Genomic DNA, 22,523 nt, shown 5'->3' with positions numbered 1-22,523 from the left:
CTACAACGAGGAGCTTACTTACGTGCACGAGAAGTGAGCAAGCTTACCTTCATGGAGTCAGAGTATAAAATATATTCCCTGAGCACAGGTAGAAAGTCTTCCGTCATGTCGTCTGTCAGCTCTTCCAAGGCTGTGGAGCAGTGGCCAATGCAGGCGGACACACCCTCCAGAGGCTCAGCAAGCTCCCCTTCTAACGCACTCCACGTGGAGTACACGGGCCCATATTCTCTCAGCTCTACAAGGTACTCTGAAGGGGACAGAGAAACTAATTAGGCCTTGGCAGGTAATTAAGACGGTCACTGGTATTACTGGTGTTACTGACTCCGTAACGAGAGCTCTATATAGTAAGATATCTTTCCCTGGCCATTCACTTACCTGAGTGTGCTCCCCTTTGAATACAACATTGTTTATAGTTTTTTTTAATCTCTAAAACCCCATCTTAGAAGCTAACATCATAGCATCACCTGACTTTACCCCACAATGGGAATGCCATGCCTGTGGATACTGGGGACCACAATGCCTTCTGGGGGAAGTGGTAGGAGCTACATCCACCAACTATCTTCAAAAATAACCACTCACCTACTCATACAATGGAGAAGGATTTTTAGCAGCAATGGGGACAAAGTTTCACATAGTTTAGAAGGATGTTTTTAAAGGAAAGAAAAAACAGTCGCAACGGAAAAGTAATGGGATTTTAGGCAGTATTTTGATATGGATGTGGTCTTACATAGGCAGAATTACTCTCATTCAGAGGTCATCCCAACACCTTGGTCCCGTCAGAATTTATTCCACCTGCTCCTTAGATAAGGATGGTACCAAAAGCTATCTCTGGCACCCGCAGGCCCCCCATGACACCTTTGGTGGGCAGAGGAGAATGAAAGCACAGGGAACAAGGGGAAATGTTGATTTATCTCCGTTCAGAAAGAAAACCTCCCCTCATCATTTGTCACCAGGGTTCTTGCCTTTACAGCAAAATGTTGTTGCCATTTTTTAGTAACCAGCAGATGGCTACTGCTGGAGAATCCTTTTCAATGTGTTTCAGGTCTCGGAATCTGAAGTTAACCAGCATGATTGTTAACACCACTCTGGTCTCTCTGGCCACCACGCGTGTGAAAAGACAAGAGGCTCTAACATTCTGGGATACAGAGAAGCAGGTGACCCAAGAGAGCTGGGGACAACGTGGTGGCAACAACTCAGAAGGTTAAGGAAAGTTCTGTCAAGTCCCCAGGTCAGGGAGAGTGGGTTTGAAATGAAGCAGGGGTGGGGCAGGTGAGTCCATTTCAAGTTGAAGGCTCATGAGGACCGTAACTTTGGCAAACACAGGTCTCGAGGCTATCCCTCTGAACCATCTTTCTGCCAGAAAAGGTACCAAAGTTTTGCTTTTTCAAGTATCATTCCTTTGAATGAAGGGAAGTTGAGTCAATGTCTCCATTTTTAAAGCTAAAATGAAGAGACAAAGAGAGAGCAGTGGAAAAGTCTGGAAGCTCAGAAGTGGCTGTTTGCCACGAGGAAAGCAAGGCGGAGGAGCAGGGCAGAGGATGGAGCACAAAACTATACTCCGGTCACCACGACCTCCTCCCCTCCTCGTATTTACTTACTAGCTTTGTAAGTGCAGTGCGGCCTCGTTCTGTCACGCCAGCATTTCTGCAGTTTGAGTCTGCTGCGCACATATAAGTGCCCACACGCGCCCTGGGCACGACCAAGATCTCGACAGAGGGCTCACCTATTTCTTCTTTGATGATCCGCTGGGCTATTCGATCGATGGTTCCCAGTTTGAGCGCAAAGGTGTCTAAGTAGTCGCCGATGGCTGCGAACTCCAGGGGTCGACTCCTCAGCTTGTAGCCTCCGGTGACCTGCTTGACGGACTCGCCCACTCTAGACAGCAGTGCCATCCCCTGCTTCTTGTAGGCGTTCAGGTCCTAAGGACGGCACGTTAACAAACAAACTCGAGGGGCTCAATCGCTCCCACGGCCAGGATTCACTCCCCTTCCAACCTCACATACTCTATCTACACGGAAAACATCCCCACAGACACCAGGTTTCCACAAGATCGTAACTGAAGCCTGGCAGTTCTTGGCATTGCTTCCACAGACAAGAATTTTTGGACTCAGGCTAGACCCGAATGGGCTCGCTGGATTGCAGAAGCTCTATTTCAAGCAGAGGCTTAAATGAGAACCCTCAGTTAATGGAGTTAATGAATATATTGAATGCAGTTATTCAGCAGCACCTATCTGACTGCTGCACACATTCTGCCAAAGATGAAAAATACTGATTTGAACATGATTGATACCAAGCGACCCCCCACCCCCCACCCCGAGCATGACTGGCTTCTTGGTGATGACACTTCTGGTTTGTGACAAGTTCGGGTCATCCCAAGAAAGAGGAATGCCTCTTCCTTCACTGTGGCAGAACATGTAAAGGGCTCGCTTGAGTTAAATAAGATCAAGGGATGAGGGCACTTGCTGGGTTGAGCACTGGGTGTTGGATGTAAGTGATAAGTCACACGAATCTGCCCCTGAAACCAAGAGCATGCTGTACACAACGCGTGTTAGCTGATTTGACAATAAATTATAAAACAAAAGAAAAAACAAGACCAAGGTACTAAAGGTGTGTTAAAAGGTGGGGACAAGGGGACAGGAAGCGGGAAGTCACTGTGGCACCACGTCGCACAGTACAGTACACTGGTTCAGGCTCCTGAGATGAAAATGTTGCAGAGATCAGTCGTGCAAGTGTATGAATATATTTAATGCTATGGAAATGTGCATTTTTAAAAAACGGTTAGGATGGTAAATTTCAGATGTATTTTACAGTAGAAAAAAAAAGAAAAGATGGCGGTATTTGGTACATTTAGTTCAGCAAGGAGAACTGAATGGGGGCTAGAACTTCTGTTTTAGAGCAAACACCCCTGCATTTGCCCACGTGAAGCTGGAGTTTGATTAAGACACTGAAGGACCTTTTTTTTTATATCACCTTACATACTGAATACCACACACACACACACACACCCCTTTCCACTTTATTTTTCACATAGATTCCTAATGACCCAGGGTCCACACATTCTCTCCTTTTGTCTCTCTGTTCAGTAAAGATGGCCAAGACCAACTCCTGCCTGATACGTGGATGAGGCACTGACTGCACATGTGCAGAACAGGATGGATTTCACTCTGCATATGAGCTGAAAGAACTATATTTGAGGATCTGTTCACCAGGAAATATTATTTTGAAACAGAACACAGGTTTGATGGAGGGGACGGGGTGGGGGACAACCCTCTAGGAAAAAAGAGAAGATGAACGGGAATGTCATCAGTGAAGCGAAAAAATGTCAACTGTAGTTTTAAAAAAAATACGAAAGGACTTTGCCATGTGGTTTCCATTGTCTGGAGAATGGCACCCTCTCTAAAATCTTTAACGTCACCTGATGTTATCTGTAAATATTTCTCAATTATGCCATTTTGAGAAAGAAAACTGGCAAGTTCCGGAGCCTCAACACCCTTGCCAACATGAAACAAACTCCCTGCAGCCCGAGTTTGGGAACATGATTCACGAAAGTAAACAGATGGGGCCGCGAGGAGCTGGCACGAGAGTCTGAGCCTGAGACCCCTTTCCTGCAGACATTGAGGGCAGAGTGCGTCACACTTCCTGCTGTTCTGCCAACAGGAAGTGCAGAGACACTGGCGAATGACCAACCTGGGTGTGAACACACAGAATCTGGCAACTGGGTGGGACCCAAACGTTTCTCTGGCAAATGCTTGGAAAATGCCCACCCAGTAGGAATTTGGCTGCGGGCAAGCAACACTGAACTAGCCTCTGTCGGGCAGTCTGATACAGAGCAGAAGGGTGGCCTCTGGGGCCTTAAAGACCCAATGCAAATCCAAACGATGCCAGCTGAATGGCCCACTTCTTCATCGGTAGAGTGAGGTGAGAGTAACCTCTTACAGGGTTCTTGGGAAGAACATCCTTATCAAACACTCATTAGATGTTCTTTCCCTCAGGACCCACTTGTTGGTCGGAATGGTCTCACCTATTGAAATGCCAAGAAGAATTCAAGGAAACACTCGTCTCTGCTTTTGGCAAGTGAAAATACTTCCTCTCTGCTGCAGTGGGGGTGTTTCTCCTGAATTCTAACATGGAAACCAGGATGATACAAATGGACACCAAAAAAAACAGAGGAATTTGACGACATCCACGATAGCGGGCCCTTCCTGAAGGTGGTTTGTGAGAGAGCAAACAGCTCTTAAGAAAGAGTCCAAAGAGGGGCACCTGGGAGACTCAGTGAGTTAAGCATCTGACTCTTGACTTTGGCTCAGGTCATGATCTCAGGTTCTTGAGTTCAAAACCTGCTTCAGGTTCTATGCTGATGGCACTGAGCCTGCTTGGGATTCTCTCTCCCCTTTTCCCTCTGCCCCTCTCTCATTTGTGCATGCTCACTCTCTTTCTCAACATAAATAAATAAACTTAAGGAAAAAAAAGAGCCCGAAGAATGCTAATTTGGGGGAGGAATATGAAAAATTCTGTTCTTACCTTAGCAGTAAGGAAAACATTAAAGTGTTCATTGAAAGAGAGCACAGGATGATCTGTAATTCTTTTCAGGAATTTATCCAATGCTTTTCTTCTGGTCTCCACAAACTCTTCTGAAAAACGATCTACAACACCCTTCACCACAAACTTCTCAGGAAGCGGCTGTGAAGACAGGGAGAAACATATTCAGAGTAACTGGTAAGACAGTGGAAAGAAAAACCACGGGCTAGCAAATAATTCCTAGGACTCATCTGTCCAAGAACATACTCCTTATTCGGCTGGCTCTTTATGCAGGCATCAATAAAAACATTTCTGAAACTCAGAGATGGAGGAAATCACAACTAGAACGCAAGAAGTAAAATGTTAGAGGATAGCCTCTGGAATACAGCAGCCAGTCAGCCCATGTTTATCCAGTAAATCCAAGAGGGCTCACTGTGGCAGCATACCCTAAAATTGGAACAGTGTAACCAGAGGTTATTAGCATGGCCTTTGCACTAGGATGATCATGAATCCAATAGTACAGCTATTGAGACATTGCTTAACATACAGGGGGTATGACGAGAAAGTTAGGGCCAGAAACATGGTCTGAGGAGAGAAGGCAGACAACAGCCATCACACAAAAAAATATTTAAATGTATTTAAATATTTTAATTAAATATATCACGATTTTACTCCTAGTTCAAGAGGTAAAAGAACTTGGTGAATGTGAAAACAAGTACATTAGGCAAACTCTTGTAGCTAAAAAAATACCTTTTCTAAGCCAATCTTTTGAGTAGGTGTATGCTCAAAAGTTCTTAAAAATGTAATTTCCTCTGGTCTTACTCAAACAAATTTCTGTAATATTTACTTTGAGCCAATATTGTGGGCAATTGAAACCTACCTGGCTACTGAAGGATCTTTGAGCTCTGACCTATTTCCATAGTAGCTTGAATAAATGCTTGATTAAAAGGCCTTCTTCATTACTGCCACCCCATGGAGAGAGCATATCTGCTAGTGTGCAATTTGAAAATGCTTGGTTTAATATGAAGTATTAAAAGAACATTTACATTAAAAACTGGGCAAATGATCGGTAGATATTTTTTCTTTCTTTCTTTCTTTTTTTTTTAAATAGTTTATTGTCAAGTTGGTTTCCATATAACACCCAGTGCTCATCCCCACAAGTGCCCTCCCCCATGCCCATCCCCCCCCTTCCCCTCCCCCCACCCCATCAGCCCTCAGTTTGTTCTCAGCATTCAAGAGTCTCTCATGGTTTGCCTCTCTCCCTTTCCCCCACCATTTCTGCCCCTTCTTCTCCCCCTTGGTCCTCCGTTAAGTTCCTCCTCATCCTCCTATATGGGCAAACATATGATATTTGTCCTTCTCTGCCTGGTTAGATATTTTTTCAAAGGAGAGCTACAAAATGGCCAACAAGGACTTGAAAAGATGTTCACATCGTTAGTCATTAGGGAGATACAAATCAAAACCAGTGAGATACCACTTCGCACCCCTGAGAATGGTCATCATAAGGGAGGAAAGAAAGGAAAAACAGCAAAACAAAGAAAAGACCAGTGTTGATGAGGATGTGGAAAAACTGGAATAAGCATTTGCATCCCACAACCTCCTTCAGCCCCATATTCTGGCCATAAAGAGGCTTTTTATCCTTTTAAGTTATAAACCCTCGGGCACCTGGTGGTGCAGTCAGTTAAGCATCTGACTCTTGGTCTCGGCTCAGGTCATGATCTCATGGTTATTGAGTTCGAGCCCCCATGTCAGGCTCCGCACTGACAGCGTGGAGCCTGCGTGGGATTCTCTCTCTCCCTCTCTCTCACAACAAATAAATAAACTTTAAAAATAAATAAATCCTCAAGTTCACACACATACACACAAAAACAGACACAGGACTTCGCCAACCCATAGCAGTGGAATCCTAAGGTAGGTGGAGTGGGAAACACCCCTAGAAGGCAGCACGTGAGGTGTGGGGGATCCAACAGCCTCAATTTGGAAGAGCTTTGGAGAGTCCGTATGATTAAACTCCAGAATAAAGACTGTGGTCCCATGCCTCTTGGATTCACATTCCTCCTCTGCCAAGCTGTCTGACTTCGGTCAAGTTCTATAATCTCATGGTACCTCAGCTTCTTTGTTTGTTTTAATATACTTTTTAAAAATGTTTTATTATTTCTAGGAAAGAGAGAGAGACAGCGTGAGCAGGGGAGGGTCAGAGAGAGAGGGAGTCACAGACTCTGAAACAGGCCCCAGGCTCTGAGCTGGCAGTCAGCACAGAGCCCGACGTGGGGCTCGAACCCACGAACCGCGAGATCATGACCTAAGCGAAAGTCGGACGCTTAACCGACTAAGCCACCCAGGCATCCCTACTTTGTTTGTTTAAAAAAAAAAAAAAAAAGGCAAGCAATAGTGCCAGCCTCTTGGTGTTGTTAAGAGAATTAAATTAGCTACGAGGCTGAAAATGCTTCACACCATTCCTGCTGCAGTGTGAACACCAATAACCGTGGGGGGTGTTCCTTTCTTGATGGAGTGGCAGCAGCTTCAGATCGTGCTAATCTCCAGAGGCAGCCGTCTTTAGTTAAATCTTGAGATGGTGGGAGTCTGATGCAGAGAAGAGGTTATGAACTGAGAGGTTTCTTTTTATCAGAGCAGGAGTTCTAGAGAGCACAGTGGAAAGGTTTGGAAATGAAGAAAGAGAGGGGAGTCAAGTCAGGGATAAAATTACAGAGCTACACGGAGGTAAGATGTCCAAGTAGGACGCCCAGTGGAGCTTATGCCTGGGGAGAATATTAGAAACGCAGGACTGGGTCAGATGCACAGACCATCCAGGCCAGTGTGCTGGTCCAGCCAAAAGCACAGGGGAATCTGTCTTAATAGGGCATGGTTGTTCTTTAGGTTAACTTCCTTGTTTTGATCCATTCTTCCCCCATTCCCTTAGACGGCCATTGTCCTTAAACCCTACACTCAACCCCCAACCTTTCATGCTAAGCAGATTACCATCTCTCTGAAGAAGGAACCAGGTGTTAAGGGCATCACATAAACATTCCCTAACCATGTTGCTTCCTCTACAGATAGCCACCTCACGTCCATTTGTCAGGTCCCTGTGGGCAACACACCTCCCCAACTCACCATAAAGCTAACTATTCCATCTGTGTCTCTGACCCATTACTTCACGATCATGCTTGTGTTGTCATCAATTAATTATACCTTCTCTTCCCTGTACCTTCAACGTTTTCTCCTTATCTGGCTCTGTTCCCGAGTCTACAAAAATATGGTTGGTTCTCTTTCTACCCCAAATAATAAACCCACCTATGCCTTAATCTTATATCTTCTCCACTCTCCTTCAGGGGTCATTCAACCTTTTTGAAAGAATCGTTTTTCTCTCTCTCTCTTTTTAATTTGAGAGAGAGTGTATGTGTGTACAAGCAGGGGAGAGGGGCAGAGGGAGAAAGAGAGAGAATCTTAAGCAGGCTCCATGTTCAGCACAGAGCCTGAGGCAGGGCTCGAACCCATGAACCATGAGATCATGGCCGGAGTGGTAATCAAGAGTCCTATGCTCAACCAACTGAGCTGCCCAGGCACTCCTAAGCATTTATCTTAACTTCCACTCCTTCCACTGATTTCTCAACCCCCAACCTTCCTCCACCCAAAACAAAGTTATCTTTGGTTTTGCCTTCAATGCTACATTTCTCTGCCTCATCTCCAACCAGTGCTGACTCCTTTTTTTAAAATGTTCATTTATTTATTTTGAGAGAGAAAAAGTGTGTGTGTGCATGGCAGAGAGAGAGGGGGAGAAAGAGAATCCCAAGCAGGCTCTGTAATTGCAGCACCGAGCCCAACATGGGGCTCCATCTCACGAACTGTGAGATCATGACCTGAGCCAACATCAGGAGTTGGACACTTAATCAACGGAGCCACCCAGGTGCCCCTGGATAATGCTTTTTAAAAGATGACTAATGACTTTCTAAGTACCAAATCCAGTGGGCATTTTTCTGTTCATATTTCATGAGTCCTGTTGAGCACACTCTGGTTGCTTATGCCAAATAGGGCTTGGGAGGAAAGCCTAATGAACAAATAAGTGGCTAGGTGTGCTTCATTAAACACCGCAGATACCCTCCTGAAATACTTATTCATCCTTTGGATTTAGTACATTCAACTTTATGTTTAATGAACCAGGGAAGCTGCTATTTAAGGGAACCCTGGAGTGAATCCTTCTGCAAACAGAATTTCCTTCTAACCATTAGTATTCCCAGATGTACATGGCTTTAGAAATTTGTTTCTTCCTATTTCAAGCCTGAAAGGGGACACACTTACAATCAGCCTCACCTTTATAATTACCTTCCGGCTTGTTTGTGCAGAGGAATCTGGGTTGCTGATGGAATCAGGTGCATCTATAGACTGTAATCGAACAAGTGAAGAGCTCGACAGAGCCCCAAGCACGTGGTAGATGGCATATACATGCCAGCTATCTTTATGACCTTGTAAACACTGAAAACAGAAGGCAAAAGGAAAGTGGACCAAAGGGTGGAACTTCCATATATCTCTTAGGCCAAAAAACCCTCTGGGATACGTATACCATTGCGAACCCACTAGAATGGCTATAAAAGGGGGCGGGGGAAGGAAGCAAGTATGTGAAGAAATTAGAACCCTCATACATGGTTTGTGAGAATGTAAAATGGTGCGGCCTCTGTGGAAAACAGCTTGGTGGCTCCTCAAAAAATTAAATGTAAAATTAGCATATGATCCAGAATTCTATTCCTTGGTAAGCGGCCCAAATAACTGAAAGCAAGTGTTCAAATAAAACCCTGTACCGTCAGTGTTCAAGGAGCATGATTCATAATAGTTGGGTTGGGGAAAGGGGGAATGAGAAGTGACTGCTTAATGCATACGGCATTCTTCTGGGGGTGGTGAAAATATTCTGGAATTAGATGGTGGTGGTGACTGTGAAACACTGTGAATGCACTAAAAGCCACTGAGTTGCACACTTTAAAATGGTGACTTTTATGTCCATCAACTGACGAATGGATCAAGAAGATGTGGTTTATCTATACCATGGAATACTACATGGCAATGAGAAAGAATGAAATCTGGCCATGTGTAGCAACATGGATGGACCTTGAGGGTGTTATGCTGAGCAAAATAAGTCAGGCAGAGAAGGACAGACACCATATGTTTTCACTTACAGGTGGATTAGGACAACCATGGGGGAGAAGAAGGGGAAAAATAGTGGGGAGAGGGAGGAAGGCAAACCATGAGAGACTCTTGAATGCAGAGAACAAACTGAGGGCATTTTGATGGGGGTGGGGGGAGAAAAGGGGGTGATGGGCATGGAGGAGGGCACTTGTGGGGATGAGCACTGGGTGTTATGTAGAAACCAACTTGACAATAAACTATTAAAAAATAAATACATAAAATAAATGGTGACTTTTAGGGCACCAGAATGGCTCAGTTAGTTAAGCATCCAACTCCAAATTTCAGCTCAGGTCATGATCTGAGGCCATGGGATAGAGCCCCGCCTCAGGCTCCACACTGAGCAAGGAGTCTGCTTGGGATTCTGTCTCTCTCTCCCTCTGCCCCCTCCTCCATTTATGTGTGTTCTCTCTCTAAAAATTAAAAAAAAAAGATATATAAATAAAAATAAATCAAATGGTGAATTTTATGGGCACCTCGGTGGTTTAGTCGGTTAAGTGTCCAATTCTTGTTCTTAGCTCATGTCTTGATCTTGGGGTCATGGCTTCCAAGCCTGCATTGAGTTCAAGTGGGTGTGGAACCTACTTTAAAACAAACAAACAAGTGGTGACTGGGTGGCTCAGCCAGTTAAGTGGCTGACTTTGGCTCAGGTCATGGTCTCGTGGTTCTTGGGTTTGAGTCCCACATTCGGCTCTGCACTCGTGGTGTAGAGCCTGCTTGGGATTCTCTCTCTCTTCCTCTCTCTCTGCCCTCTCCCTGCTTGTGCACTCTTTCTCTCTCTCAAAATAAATAAAATTTTTAAAAAGGTTTAAAAAACAAACAAAATAGTGAATTTTATGTTATATGAATTTTACCTCAGTTTTTAAAATAAGCTGTGGTGATGGAAGCAGTGTCAGAGGGCAGAGAAGAGGCTGTGGTGCTGGCTTTGAAGATGAGGGAAGGGACCTTGAGCCAAGGGATGTAGGAAGCCTCTAGAAGCCGGAAAGGGCAAGGAACAAACTCCTCCCTGGAGCTTCTAGAGGAAATGCGGCCCTGCCACCTTGATAATAAACTATTGAGACCAATTTTGGACTTTGACCTCTAGAACTATCAGGTAATAAATTTCTGTTGTTTAAATCACATTAAGAAAAAAACCCCCAAAACTCACCTGGTAAGGGTGTGAGGGAGTGGGTAAGGGCAGAGGTGAAATAAGATTGGCCACTGGGGATAAATGTTAAAACTGGCTGTGAGCACATGAGGGTTGCCTTGAATCACTCTGCTTTCGTATATTTAACATTTTCCATAAGGAAGATGTTTTTTAAAAACTACACATGCCCATATATGTTAGAACCTACAAAAAAATCCTATTTACAAAGCATTACAATAACCCATTAAATATTTCAAGGTTTAATCTTATAAAACACTTACATTTTCATAGCACTTGAAACTTTGGTAAAGCGCTTTCATGTTTATTATGTTTCATAATAGTTTATAAGATAGTATTTTATAATCGGTGAAACAAAAGCATGCTTCCTGTAGATTGTCACGGAAAGCTACTATTTTTGAGTGTGAAATCTGGACAAAGATTTCAATTGCTCAATCCTGAAATGGTCCAACTTCCTCTTGTCAGCATTTTAAATTGCTTCTTCATCAAATATTAATTTGCAATTAATTGCACATTTCAATTCAACAAATATTTGGCGGCACATCCCCTACATGACACAAAACTAATTGTCCTGTCCTTCTCGAACAAACAGAAAGCATTGCTCCTAAGGAAAAATAACAAATAAATAAAAGAGCATTAAGATAAAAGACCTTGCCCCCATGAAGGACCACCATCAAGCTGGGTTTAATTTAAAGTACTTGAAAGTTCAACCAATGTTCTACTACTTATTAACATACCTACTAGGTAAGCTAAAAGCATGTACATGCCTTTTTAACAGTACAAAAAAAAAGAGGAACCAACTAGAAAATGAAGTTAGAGTTTTTACTGATTATTTCATATTAAGAAAAACAGCTGCTGCCTTATAAATTTCTTCTCCTTAATTCCTACCAGTTTACCACTACCAAACTGGGTATATAATGAATACAAATGCATCCATCCAGCAAAGTTTCCTTCACAAAAATTGAAGCAAACGTTAAATTTCCAAGCGCAATGAAACACTAAAGAGTTTATTAAATGCCCGTGCTGCATCCCTAAAATCTATCTGCACCAGTCAGATCATGAAAAATATCTGTTGTCATAACTGGCTATGTCCCTAGCAAAAGAAGTAGTGTTAAAACCAACTTCTGAGCCAAAAATGAAATTAGAAAACAAGAACCATGTCACAATGAAGACTTCCCTATGGCTCTGACTACTGGATAATACAGTGAGTCGTCACTAGAAGACGACACACAGACACATCCAGCACTATTCTAAGTGTAAAATGACTTTTTGAGGACATGTGAACATTTCTGCTTTTCAAATTACAGAGCAACAAAGCAATATAAAAAGAAAAATATAGGGGCGCCTGTGTGGCTTAGTCGGTTAAGCGTCCAACTTTCGCTTAGGTCATGATCTCGCGGTTTGTGGGTTCGAGCCTGTTTCAGAGTCTGTGACTCCCTCTCTCTCTGACCCTCCCCTGCTCACGCTGTCTCTCTCTCTCTCCTAGAAATAAATAAAACATTAAAAAAAATAAAAAAGAAAAAGAAAAATATAGAGAGGGTGCCTGGGTGGCTCAGTTGGTTAAGCGGCAGGCAGACCCTTGGTTTTGGCTCACATGATCTAACAGTTCGTGAGTTCAAGCCCTGCATCAGGCTTTGTGCTGATGGTGCAAATCTTACTTGCGATTCTCTGTCTCCTTCTCTCCCTGCCCCTCCCTTGCTTGTGTGCATGCACGAGCGCTCTCTCTCTCTCTCAAAATAAATAAATAAACTTAAAAGCTGCACCAGAAAATATCAAAGTATGGTTAACAGGCCAGAATTTGTTAAAGACACAAAGCAGAAAAGACTGAATGGAGAGAAAAGTCAATCAATATCAACTATCTTGTGATTATTCTATTCAGGCAAAGGAAAGGTTGGCCTAGGAAGTAAAGGGCTGCGTTTCTCCAGTGCAGTCCCAGAAGCTGCCAAGTTCAGAGCCAGAGGGGCTGGAAATAGGCCTCAGGACAGCCAATGGGGAAAGGAAAATATAAGAATGCGGGTCTCTCCCCAGAACTACAGGCTGGCTGGCTGTTCACTTACAACTGCACACAGTTCTGATGAAGCCCAGTGAAAAATGGGAACTTGATCTCCATGTTCCTAAGACAGCAGTAGAATCGGAAAGGTCAGGAATTGTCACGCATTTTTAACGGCAGCTGAATTAAACTGGCATGCGCGCGCACACACACACACACTCCAGAAACTCATTCTCCCAAATTTTCTGACTAATTCAAAAGACTCTAAGGTTCACCTTGAAAAATAAAATGTGTGCAAACAGACAGAAGAGCTCTGAAAACAAAGCATACTGGCAGGTGGAGGCAGAGTTGGAGACCTGTACAACCAGATGTTGAAATGTTCTGTAAAGTTATAATTCAAACAGTGTAGGAGGGGCACCAGACCAGAAAGATCGATGAACCAAAGGATCGGAAGCAGCCCAAGAACATACCAGTCCAACATGATCTGGTCTGATGCACCAATGGTATTGATAAAGATGAATGATTACTTGTAAGTGGTTTGGGAACAACAGAAAAACGCAACACTGGTTTTTACCACCTGAAAAGAGTATGGTCCTCCCATCTCACATCAAAACAAATACTTCTTTATGTTTTCATAAAACTTTTAAAATGTTTATTTATTTTTGAGAGAGAGAGGGTGAGGAGCAGAGAGACAGGGAGACAGTGGATCTGAAGTGGGCTATGCACGAGAGCCCGATGTGGGGCTCGAACTCACAAACTGCAGGATCATAACCTGAGCTGAAGTCAGACACTTAACTGACAGAGCTACCCAGGTGCCCCAGAACAAATGTTTTTTAAATACACAGAAATGAAGTTTAACTTCCTTTGCAGATATGGAGTTTTTATAAACCAATAAAAACAACAGAAAATGAAGAGGCAAGTCATAAAAGAAATGCCAACATTCAATAAAGTCATGGGAATATATTCCGCCTCAGTGGTTAAAGAAATGAAAACTTACTGTACAAAAATGAACTCAAAATGGATAAAAAACTAAAAGGTATGAGCTATATGCCTTTTAATATATAAAATTTTAGAAGCATTTAGCATATAGAAAAGATCTTAGCATATAAAAACTTTAGAAGAAAACACAGGTGTAAACCTGCATGACCTAGGATTAGGCGATTATTTCTTAGATAAGACACCTTTCAGCACAAGCAATGAAAGAATAAACAGATAAGTTGGTCTTCATCAAAATTAAAAACTTTGTACTTCCAAAAGACACCATTAAGAAAGTAAACAGAGGGACGCCTGGGTGTCTCAGTCGGTTAAGCTCCCGACTTCAGCTCAGGTCATGATCTCACAGCTTGTGAGTTCAAGCCCCATATTGGGCTCTGTGCTGACAGCTCGTAGCCTGGAGCTTGCTTTGCTTTCTGTGTCTCCCTCTCTCTCTGCCCCTTCCGGGCTTGTGTTCTGTCTGTCTGCCTCTCTCTCAAAAATAAATAATAAACGAAAAAAGTTTTACAAGAAGTTAAGAAACAACTCATTCATCAGAAAACGTTTTGCAAAATCGTTATCTCTAATAAGGGATTTGTGTCTAGTATAATAACCAGTATATAGATAAAGAACCAGTATAACTCCATAACAGAAAGATAACCCAATTTTAAAATGGGTAGAGGATCTGAAAAGATATTTCTCCAAGGAAGACGACCAATGGCCAACAAGCACATAGAAAACATTCAACGTCATTAGTTGTCGGGGAAATGCAAATCGAAACCACAATGAGATACCACTGCACACCTACTAGGATGGTTATAATCAAAGAAGCAGAAAATAACAGTGTGGATGAAGATGTGAGGAAACTGGACCCCTCATACCCTGCTGGTGAGAACGCAAAATGACGCAGCCACTTTGGAAACAGCTTGGCAGTTTCACACAAGATTAAAGATACAGTTACATATGACTCAGAAATGACACTTCTAGGTGTACACTCAAGAAAAATGAGAACATAAGACCACACAAAAATCTCTGCACGAATGTTCATAGCCACATTACTCATAACAGCTGATAAGCAGAAATAACTCTAACGTCCATCAAATGTGAGCAGGTAGATAAAAGTGGTTAAGATCCGTACGATGTAATATTATTTTGACAACAAAAAGGAATGAAGTCCTGACAAGTCCCTCAACATGGATTAATCTTGAAAACAGTATGTAGAGTGAAAAAATCCAGTCACAAAAGACTAGATACTGTATGACTCTGCTTTATATGAAGTGTCCAGAATAGACAAATTTATAGACACAGAAAGGTTAGTGGTTTGCCAGGCATTGGAAAAGAAAGGGTTAGAAGCAACAAGCAAGGGGAAGGAGGTTTCTTCTGGGATGATGAAAAGGTTCTAAAACTGACTGTGCTGGTGGCTGCACAACTCTGTATACTAAATATACTAAAATGTTGATATGCTAATATACTAAATACTAATACTAAATATACTAAAAGCCCCTGACTTGTATATTTTAAATGGGTAAATTGTACGGTGTATGAGTTGTATCGTAATAAACCTGCTTTTTAGATAAAGAAATGAGCATATAAACAATAGTTACCTTGCATGTCTAACCAGGTCTCCATTTGACAACAAACCTTCCTTCCAGTCAGGGGCCCTTCGTCCATCTTAAAAACCCTGGCCTCCCCCATGGTACTTACCAGGCCTAGTAAAAAGACTAACACAAAGTCAGTGCCTGATAACAGATAGACACCTCCTAGTCAAGTTGCTACAGAAAGATTTCTAAAGGGGAAAACAGGAGTTTGTTTCCAGTTTGACTTTCGTGTTTGAGTTAGTGATGCTTTCCTATATATCTCTCTCCACCCCAAACATGTACCAAGAATTTGTGAATACATTTATGTCTCCATTTGCTTCTAGAGTCCTTTCCTACTCTTTGCTTCTACCTTGACCATAGGAAGCCATACTCAAAGATACTCTGGATCATTCCCCAGAGTCTCAATTCTGGAGACTTCCATCTTCATGTCAGTTCTGGCTTCAGGGTCGATGCAAGAGTGCTACCAACAGGTGTCGTCGCTGTCTAACCAAACTTCAAATACGCTAGCTGCCAGCAGGTGGAGCATAACTGCCCGGCACGCAGTGGGGGCTAAGCATAAAGAATTGCTTCCTTCCAAGCAGTACAGCGTGGAACGGGAGAGAAACCTGACAAGCACTACATCAAATAAGGTGATCAAGGTTAACATCAACAGTGATAAATATTGTTGCTAGTATCCTACCTTTCGTAGGATGTGATGAAAACGGCACTTGCCCTGCCCCCAGCAAAACACATTACCCTTGTTTAATCATGAGGAAAACATCAGACAAATCTCGCGTGAGGGACATGCCACAAAATGCCTGACAGCGTTGAGTATGGTCAAAGCCACTGAAAACAAGGAAAGCCTGGGAAAGTATCACAACTGAGAAGAACCTAAGGAGCTAGGACAGCTAAACAAAAGGTGTCATCCTACCTAGATGGGATCCAGGAACAGATAAAGGACATTAGGCAGAATTGAGGAAATCTGAATGAAGGACTTTTAGCCAATAATCATGAATCCTTACTGGTTCGTTAATTGTGACAAATGTGCTACATTAATGTAAAACACTATGCCAAGGCAGGTGTCGGCTCTATGAGAATTCACTACACGACCTTGCAATAATTCTGGAAATCTAAAACTGTTCTCGGCTAAAAAGTCTATGAAAAAAAATGATTCATAGCTGCTAATATTGCCAAATTATGATTCTGTTTTAAGGAGCAGTTCCAACTGCTTAAAAATGAGCTTCTTTCCCCAAGAAAGAATGCAGTCCCGGGCAAACCCTGTCATTTCTATCACGACATATTCAGCCTCTTCCAAGCATGAAGGGAAAGCGCTGGAAGGTGCATTCGTAGCATGGAAACTGGCAGTGCTATGAAGTTCTTCAACCAAGGTTTTTACTGAAAGATAAAGCCCCTCTAAAGAGTTTTATGACCCAAATTGTGCTAAGGTCCCCAAAGCCCCAAGAAACATCTGGGGTCTAAATGGTTATTATTTCTACTGGGGGAAAAAAAAGTAGTCAGAAACGTACTCAATGTGTATGTTGATTTAATTAGCCTTTGAAATTTTATTTGCTCTAGTTCTGTTTTTGTTTTTTGTTTTGTTTTTCTAATGTGTAATGGATAAATATTAGGCTGCTGCAGTAAATGGAGTTAGGTGGCCTGGGTTCTGTTTTTGAAATGAAAAACTAGGGTTGAATGTCTGGTGTGCAAGATTCTTGGTCTAATGAGAGCCCAGCTGGCTGTCATGCAAGGCATCACCTGGTGGCAGCCTCCAAACTTCAGGAACATATGTCTAGAAAGGTGGTAAAACAGACAGTCTTTCAGAGGCAGTAAATCAGAATTAGGGCTCTCCATACCTCAAAAACCTGTCATAATGCAAGTGAAAATCTACCCCAGCCTACTTGAGAAACCAGCATGAGGAGAGCGAACCGGAATCCAAAACCCCGAACGTGAGGTACATTAGACAGTAACCATGAAAACGTCTCACATACGTTTGGTGGGAGAATGTGGTATAAAGGTAAGAAAGAGTCTGCCAGGAATTTAAGCGGAGAGGACTGGGTAAACATCCTCAGGAAAGAATGCAGGGAAGGAGAGGAACGAGCTGTAAGGACTTAGTACCTACGGGAATGAGATGAGTAGGCTGAGATTCCTCCAGTTTGTTCCTCAGCCAGTCAAAATCCTGGTATCTTCGACGAACAGAATATTCTGGCAGGTCAAACTCTACCCGTGTACTCTGCAAATAAGAAGCGTGGAACAAAATAAGTACCATGTCTTGGCAGAAAGGAAGGAAAAAAGCTCTCTTTGAAAAAATCAAACTGGGCAAGAACACGCTTTCCTTCCACCAAAGCACCAGCCAAAAGGCAGCAATTCCCAACACAAAATGAGGAGTCCAGGCCCCCAGGGCACAGCTCAAAAGTCTAGGATCTAGAATGAAAATGTTGAGTTTTGTCTTTGTTTTGTTTTCTTCCCCCTACCCTTAGGAAATGGAACTCCACGATCTCTCAGAATGTGTTTAGATTCCTACTAACAGTGTAGGTACAGCCCCTCTGGAAAACAGTGTGGAAGTTCCTCAAAAAATTAACAACAGAACTCCCCTATGACCCAGCAATAGCACTGCTAGGAATTTACCCAAGGGATATAGAAATGCTGATGCATAGGGGCACATGGACCCCAATGTTCATAGCAGCACTCTCAATAGCCAAAACATGGAAAGAGCCTAAGTGCCCATCAACGGATGAATGGATCAAGAAGATGTGGTATATTTATACAATGGAATACTACATGGCAATGAGAAAGAATGAAATCTGGCCATGTGTAGCAACACGGATGGACCTTGAGGGTGTTATGCTGAGCGAAATAAGTCAGGCAGAGAAGGGCAAATATCATATGTTNCAACAACAACAAAATAGAATCTGTTTAGAAACACTTGATTCATTTCCTCCAGGCTTAACTTTGAGGATTTCTCTTAGGAGAATAATTCTGAGGATATTGCTACTGAATCCCAATCCATGTTTTCTGTTAAAAGAAATTAAGTCTCCGCCTTCTGCTAAATATGCTGACAAGTTTTACCAAAGGCAGAAGGGAGACAAGCAAACAGAAAGAACTAAGAGAGCACCTGCTCATTTAGGAGCCAGATTGGATGAAAATAGAAAACATCTTGCTTCATGTACCATATTCTTCGAAAACCATAACCTTGGAACTATATTGTATTTTAGATGATAAGAAAAAAAAATCTAGAAGTGAATAATACCAAGATGTCATTGTACTGCAGAAAAATATTCGTCTCATCCTCATTCTTGTTAATTTTCCTGAAATGTGATTGCAGCACTTTGGTAATGAAATCCAATGTTAAATAAAATGAAATTAATTTATACCAAAGCAAGATTTTTACACATTAGTTTGCCCGAACTAAAACTATGTCTCAGCTAAACCATTTTTCCCCATGAGGGTATAGACTGCATACTACAGTCATAGCTCTCAGAAATGAAAGGTCAAAAATAAAAATGGCTCAAGCTACATTTTATAAATTTATTCTTTCAGGTCAAAAGTCTGTTTAAATCCATGACACCAAGAAAATCTTAAAAACATATGGACAAGAGTTAGCCATCAAAGAAAAAGCTGTGACCAGCTTTGGCACTGAAAACTATGATTTCATCCTCTCTAAAAGACGTGCTCACACAGTCTGAGCAAAATTACGAAATTAAAGGATTAGGTCTTGGGCTGAACCCCAATTAACTCTTTCTGTAGCTTTTCCTCTTTCCAAAGTCCCACATTCCAACCTTCCCCTATGATGGAAGGTATGTGTGGGAAGAGGGGAGGAAATTCATTCAAGTATTTGTGATTTATTAGAAGACTCCCGGAACGGATTAGCATTGTAGAATTGGAGAGGGGAAAAAAAGAATGCTTGAATTAGAAGGGGAAAAAAATCACTGCTGATGAATTTTCAGGCATAGGGCTGTTGGGAATTTGAAGGGTAGGTAGTCTGACACTACTCCCGCGGCTGGTGGGGGCGGGGTGGGGGGAAGCCTGTGCGTGAGCATTCCTAGTATGTACCAGATTCAGACATGCCACCAAGCCTCCCAGAGCCGAGGTTTCCTCAACACTAAGAAGAGGGTTAGAAGGGACATTCTTCAAATCTGCACTGAGCCCCCTAACAGGCTCCATCTTGTCAATGATGGGCCCATGAAAGGTGGATTTTGATGTGGGATGAATGCAACCCATTTTCACTGTAAACATACTGAAGGAGGATTCTACTTTTCACTTCCTAAATGTTACATGTTATCAAGTGATCACTTCTCTTTATTATGCTTTTGCAAATCCTCTACATAAATTACAGTTTATGTAACATTTCTAACTTTGAAATCAGTATTTGGTAACTATAAGAAGCGGTAGGATAAAACACAAGTTTTGTTTCTGCTGTAAACAAGTTCACTTTTGGGGAACTGGTTTTTTTTCTTCCCCTTCGACTTATTCAGGTTAGACATGCTTATTTTAAAACTGACTAAGCCACCCAGGCGCCCTGCTTCAATATGTTTTAAAGAGAAAACAGCAAGATTCATAATTAATTGTACCTACATTATTATTTCATAGGTGTTAAAATGTGGCTATGACAGGTTAGAAAAAAATCTAGAACTCATAATGACAACTGTCCTTTTTATACTCAGCCTTTTAGGTGCCTCGTTAGGACACTAGGTAGTGCATATTCCTCTTTGTTTCCAAATCTTCTACCGTTCTCATATAATGCTTTCATAATGACACACAAAATAATTTTTTATATTTTAAAAGCTCCTTTATGGGCATAATGGATTGAATAACGTAGTAAAATTGTTTGATGCTTTGGAAAGCAATAAGGTAAACAAAAATTATCGTGAAGCAGAAGGATGCTCACGCTTTTTTGACCCAATAGCTGTTTTACTTACTTTTACCACAGTTTGGTCTAGAAAAGATATGTGATACATGAAATATGATTTAATGACATAAATTAGAAGTAGGTGAGAAAGATTAAGGGAAAAAACAAGGACAGAGAGAAAAACTAGAGCCACAAATGAGGCTAGGCACACTCACCATGGAATTCTGCACACCTGCTAAAACTGGGCCACAGACATTACTGTGGATTTCCGGAGAGAAACCCAGTCAGTTATGAGACTCACAGTCCTCCTAAAGTATGCAGGCCAATAAAACTCCAACTAGGAGCATGTAATAAAATTTTCCTCTGTGAAATTCAGGGTAGGAAAATAATGTAAAAAGGGCTTAGCTCTATTTTTTAGTAACAATAAAAAAGAGAAAAGGGCACACCTACAATTCCAGGCAGCCACTACGCTGTTTTGTTCTGTGTCTTTCCATACCACGTTCCAAAATCTAGAATGCCCCACAAGATCACAAGGTTGTGGGTACTCACCTAAAGTCAGATCTACAAATAGGTAACAGAGTGCAAGAGTTATACTGAAAAATACTCATGTTTGCCATCATTCTACATGAATATCTCTAGGCATCCCTGCCAACTTGTTTTTTTGGTGTGTGTGGCTTGTTTTTGTTTTGTAAATTCAACACTTTAGAAGACCTAGCACAGAGCCACAGGGCAATCAATATCCTGGCAGAGCACCTGTCCATTGGGCCCCACTTTACCACAAAAGAACTCTTATTCCCCAGGAGCTGATGTGCCTAACTACTGTGGCCTGGAGCCCTTCCAAAGAATTCCCATTCAATCCAACATTTACAACCAGTTTCCTCTAGAGAGATTTGGTCTTCATCAGAAATGCCATCTGTCCAAGACACAGCCGGATCCCTGTCCCTTCCCTGCAATGGGACCTCTTCCCTTGTCAAATATTAGCCAGCTAATCTCATTCAGCTTCAAAACCCTACTACCTCGAGAGATACCAGAGAATCATGACCAGGGGGGCTTCCGGTCTCTCCTCATGCTCCTGGGGGCTGAGGAGCTTTCTTTTTCTCGGAGCTTTCTTTTACACCAAGCCCTTCTGGAACACCCATCTTCCATAATTAAATTCCTGTCCTTCTCCCACTTATTTAGCTTCTGAAAGCTGGCTCTCCTCGGGGACTGAAGCCTCCCTGTGGCTCCATCGGGTGGAAAAGTGCTCATTTTCTCACATCTCACAAACTCTGCCCCACCCTCCAGGACCCAGAGGTGCTGCTGATATCCCCTCACTTCACACTGCTCCTCAGCCCTGTGAAAACCCTGTGGAGGCTCAGGCCATCAAGGTGTCCCTCTCAAACCTGTCATCTACTGACATCCATCCTTTTCCTGATTCCCAGAAGACTCTAGTGCCTAGCTCTCAGGCTTCCTTCCCAAAGCCCTTCCAGAGTCTGAGCGCCCTCGAGATCCAGGTGGTTTGTGCACACAACACCCACCTGTGAGCCAATGTCTCCTTCCACTCCCATCAGACTTTGTCACCTGGCAGAAATTCAGACCTCCCTCCATCTAACCAGCACCGCCTGTATTTCAGACTCTTTCATTTCCCAATACGCTTGGTTTTTCAGCCTCTTGGGACCTACAGTTCCTTGACATTCCTTTTATTTTTTTTTAATTTTTTAATGTTTTATTTATTTCTGAGAGAGAGATAGAGACAGTGTGAGCAGGGGAGGGTCAGAGAGAGAGGGAGACACAGAATCTGAAACAGGCTCCAGGCTCTGAGCTAGCTGTCAGCACAGAGCCCGATGTGGGGCTCGAACTCACCAACTGTGAGATCATGACCTGAGCTGAAGTCAGACGCCCAATGGACTGAGCCACCCAGGCGCCCCAGTTCCTTGACATTCTGTCCAATCCTAATGTACTTCCTTATTCAGCATCAATTCCATAACTTGTCACCTCTTATTTGCCAATATCTGAAATGTCCCTTCCCTAGTGTCCATTCACATGACTCTGGCAAAAATGCAACCATGTACTTCCTGCTTTACTAGACCTGGGTGTGTGAGCAGACTCCTGGAGGAAAAACAACACCAGGCAAACACACCAACTGGCACAATAAAATCTACCACTGGACCCTCAACACTGCCAAGTAGTCTCATACTTCCTCGGTCAGCTCTCTCTCTCTCATTTTCCACATCACTTAACGAAAAGCCTGTAGAAGTCTTGAAAACTTCTCAGCCTTACTTCAAAATCTCCCTTCACTCTTAGCAGAAAACCTCTAGGGAAAAC

The 22,523-nt window shown here is 42.6% G+C and overlaps 1 protein-coding gene across 8 annotated transcripts in view; it reads right to left on the bottom strand.

Moving 5' to 3' along the window:
- Positions 1–22,523, bottom strand: part of SNX30 (sorting nexin family member 30) — a 94,554-nt gene that overhangs the window by 49,169 nt on the left and 22,862 nt on the right. For all 8 annotated transcript variants that reach the window (XR_013336465.1, XR_013336466.1, XM_077769883.1 and 5 more), the window contains 4 exons: positions 17,493–17,603; positions 4,522–4,680; positions 1,724–1,919; positions 48–247 (listed from right to left, as the gene is read on the bottom strand). Coding sequence is in view for 6 of the 8 variants with exons in the window: in XM_077769883.1 (XP_077626009.1) it covers positions 48–247; positions 1,724–1,919; positions 4,522–4,680; positions 17,493–17,603 (666 nt within the window). In the remaining 2 variants the exon portion in view is untranslated. The remainder of the gene's footprint in view (positions 1–47; positions 248–1,723; positions 1,920–4,521; positions 4,681–17,492; positions 17,604–22,523) is intronic.

This window comes from Crocuta crocuta, unplaced genomic scaffold, assembly GCF_008692635.1.
Source record: "Crocuta crocuta isolate KB4526 unplaced genomic scaffold, BGI_CrCroc_1.0 scaffold95, whole genome shotgun sequence".
Taxonomy (NCBI): Eukaryota; Metazoa; Chordata; class Mammalia; order Carnivora; family Hyaenidae; genus Crocuta; species Crocuta crocuta.
Note: the sequence above shows the minus strand (reverse complement) of the source record. Positions and strands in the feature narration are given on the sequence as shown.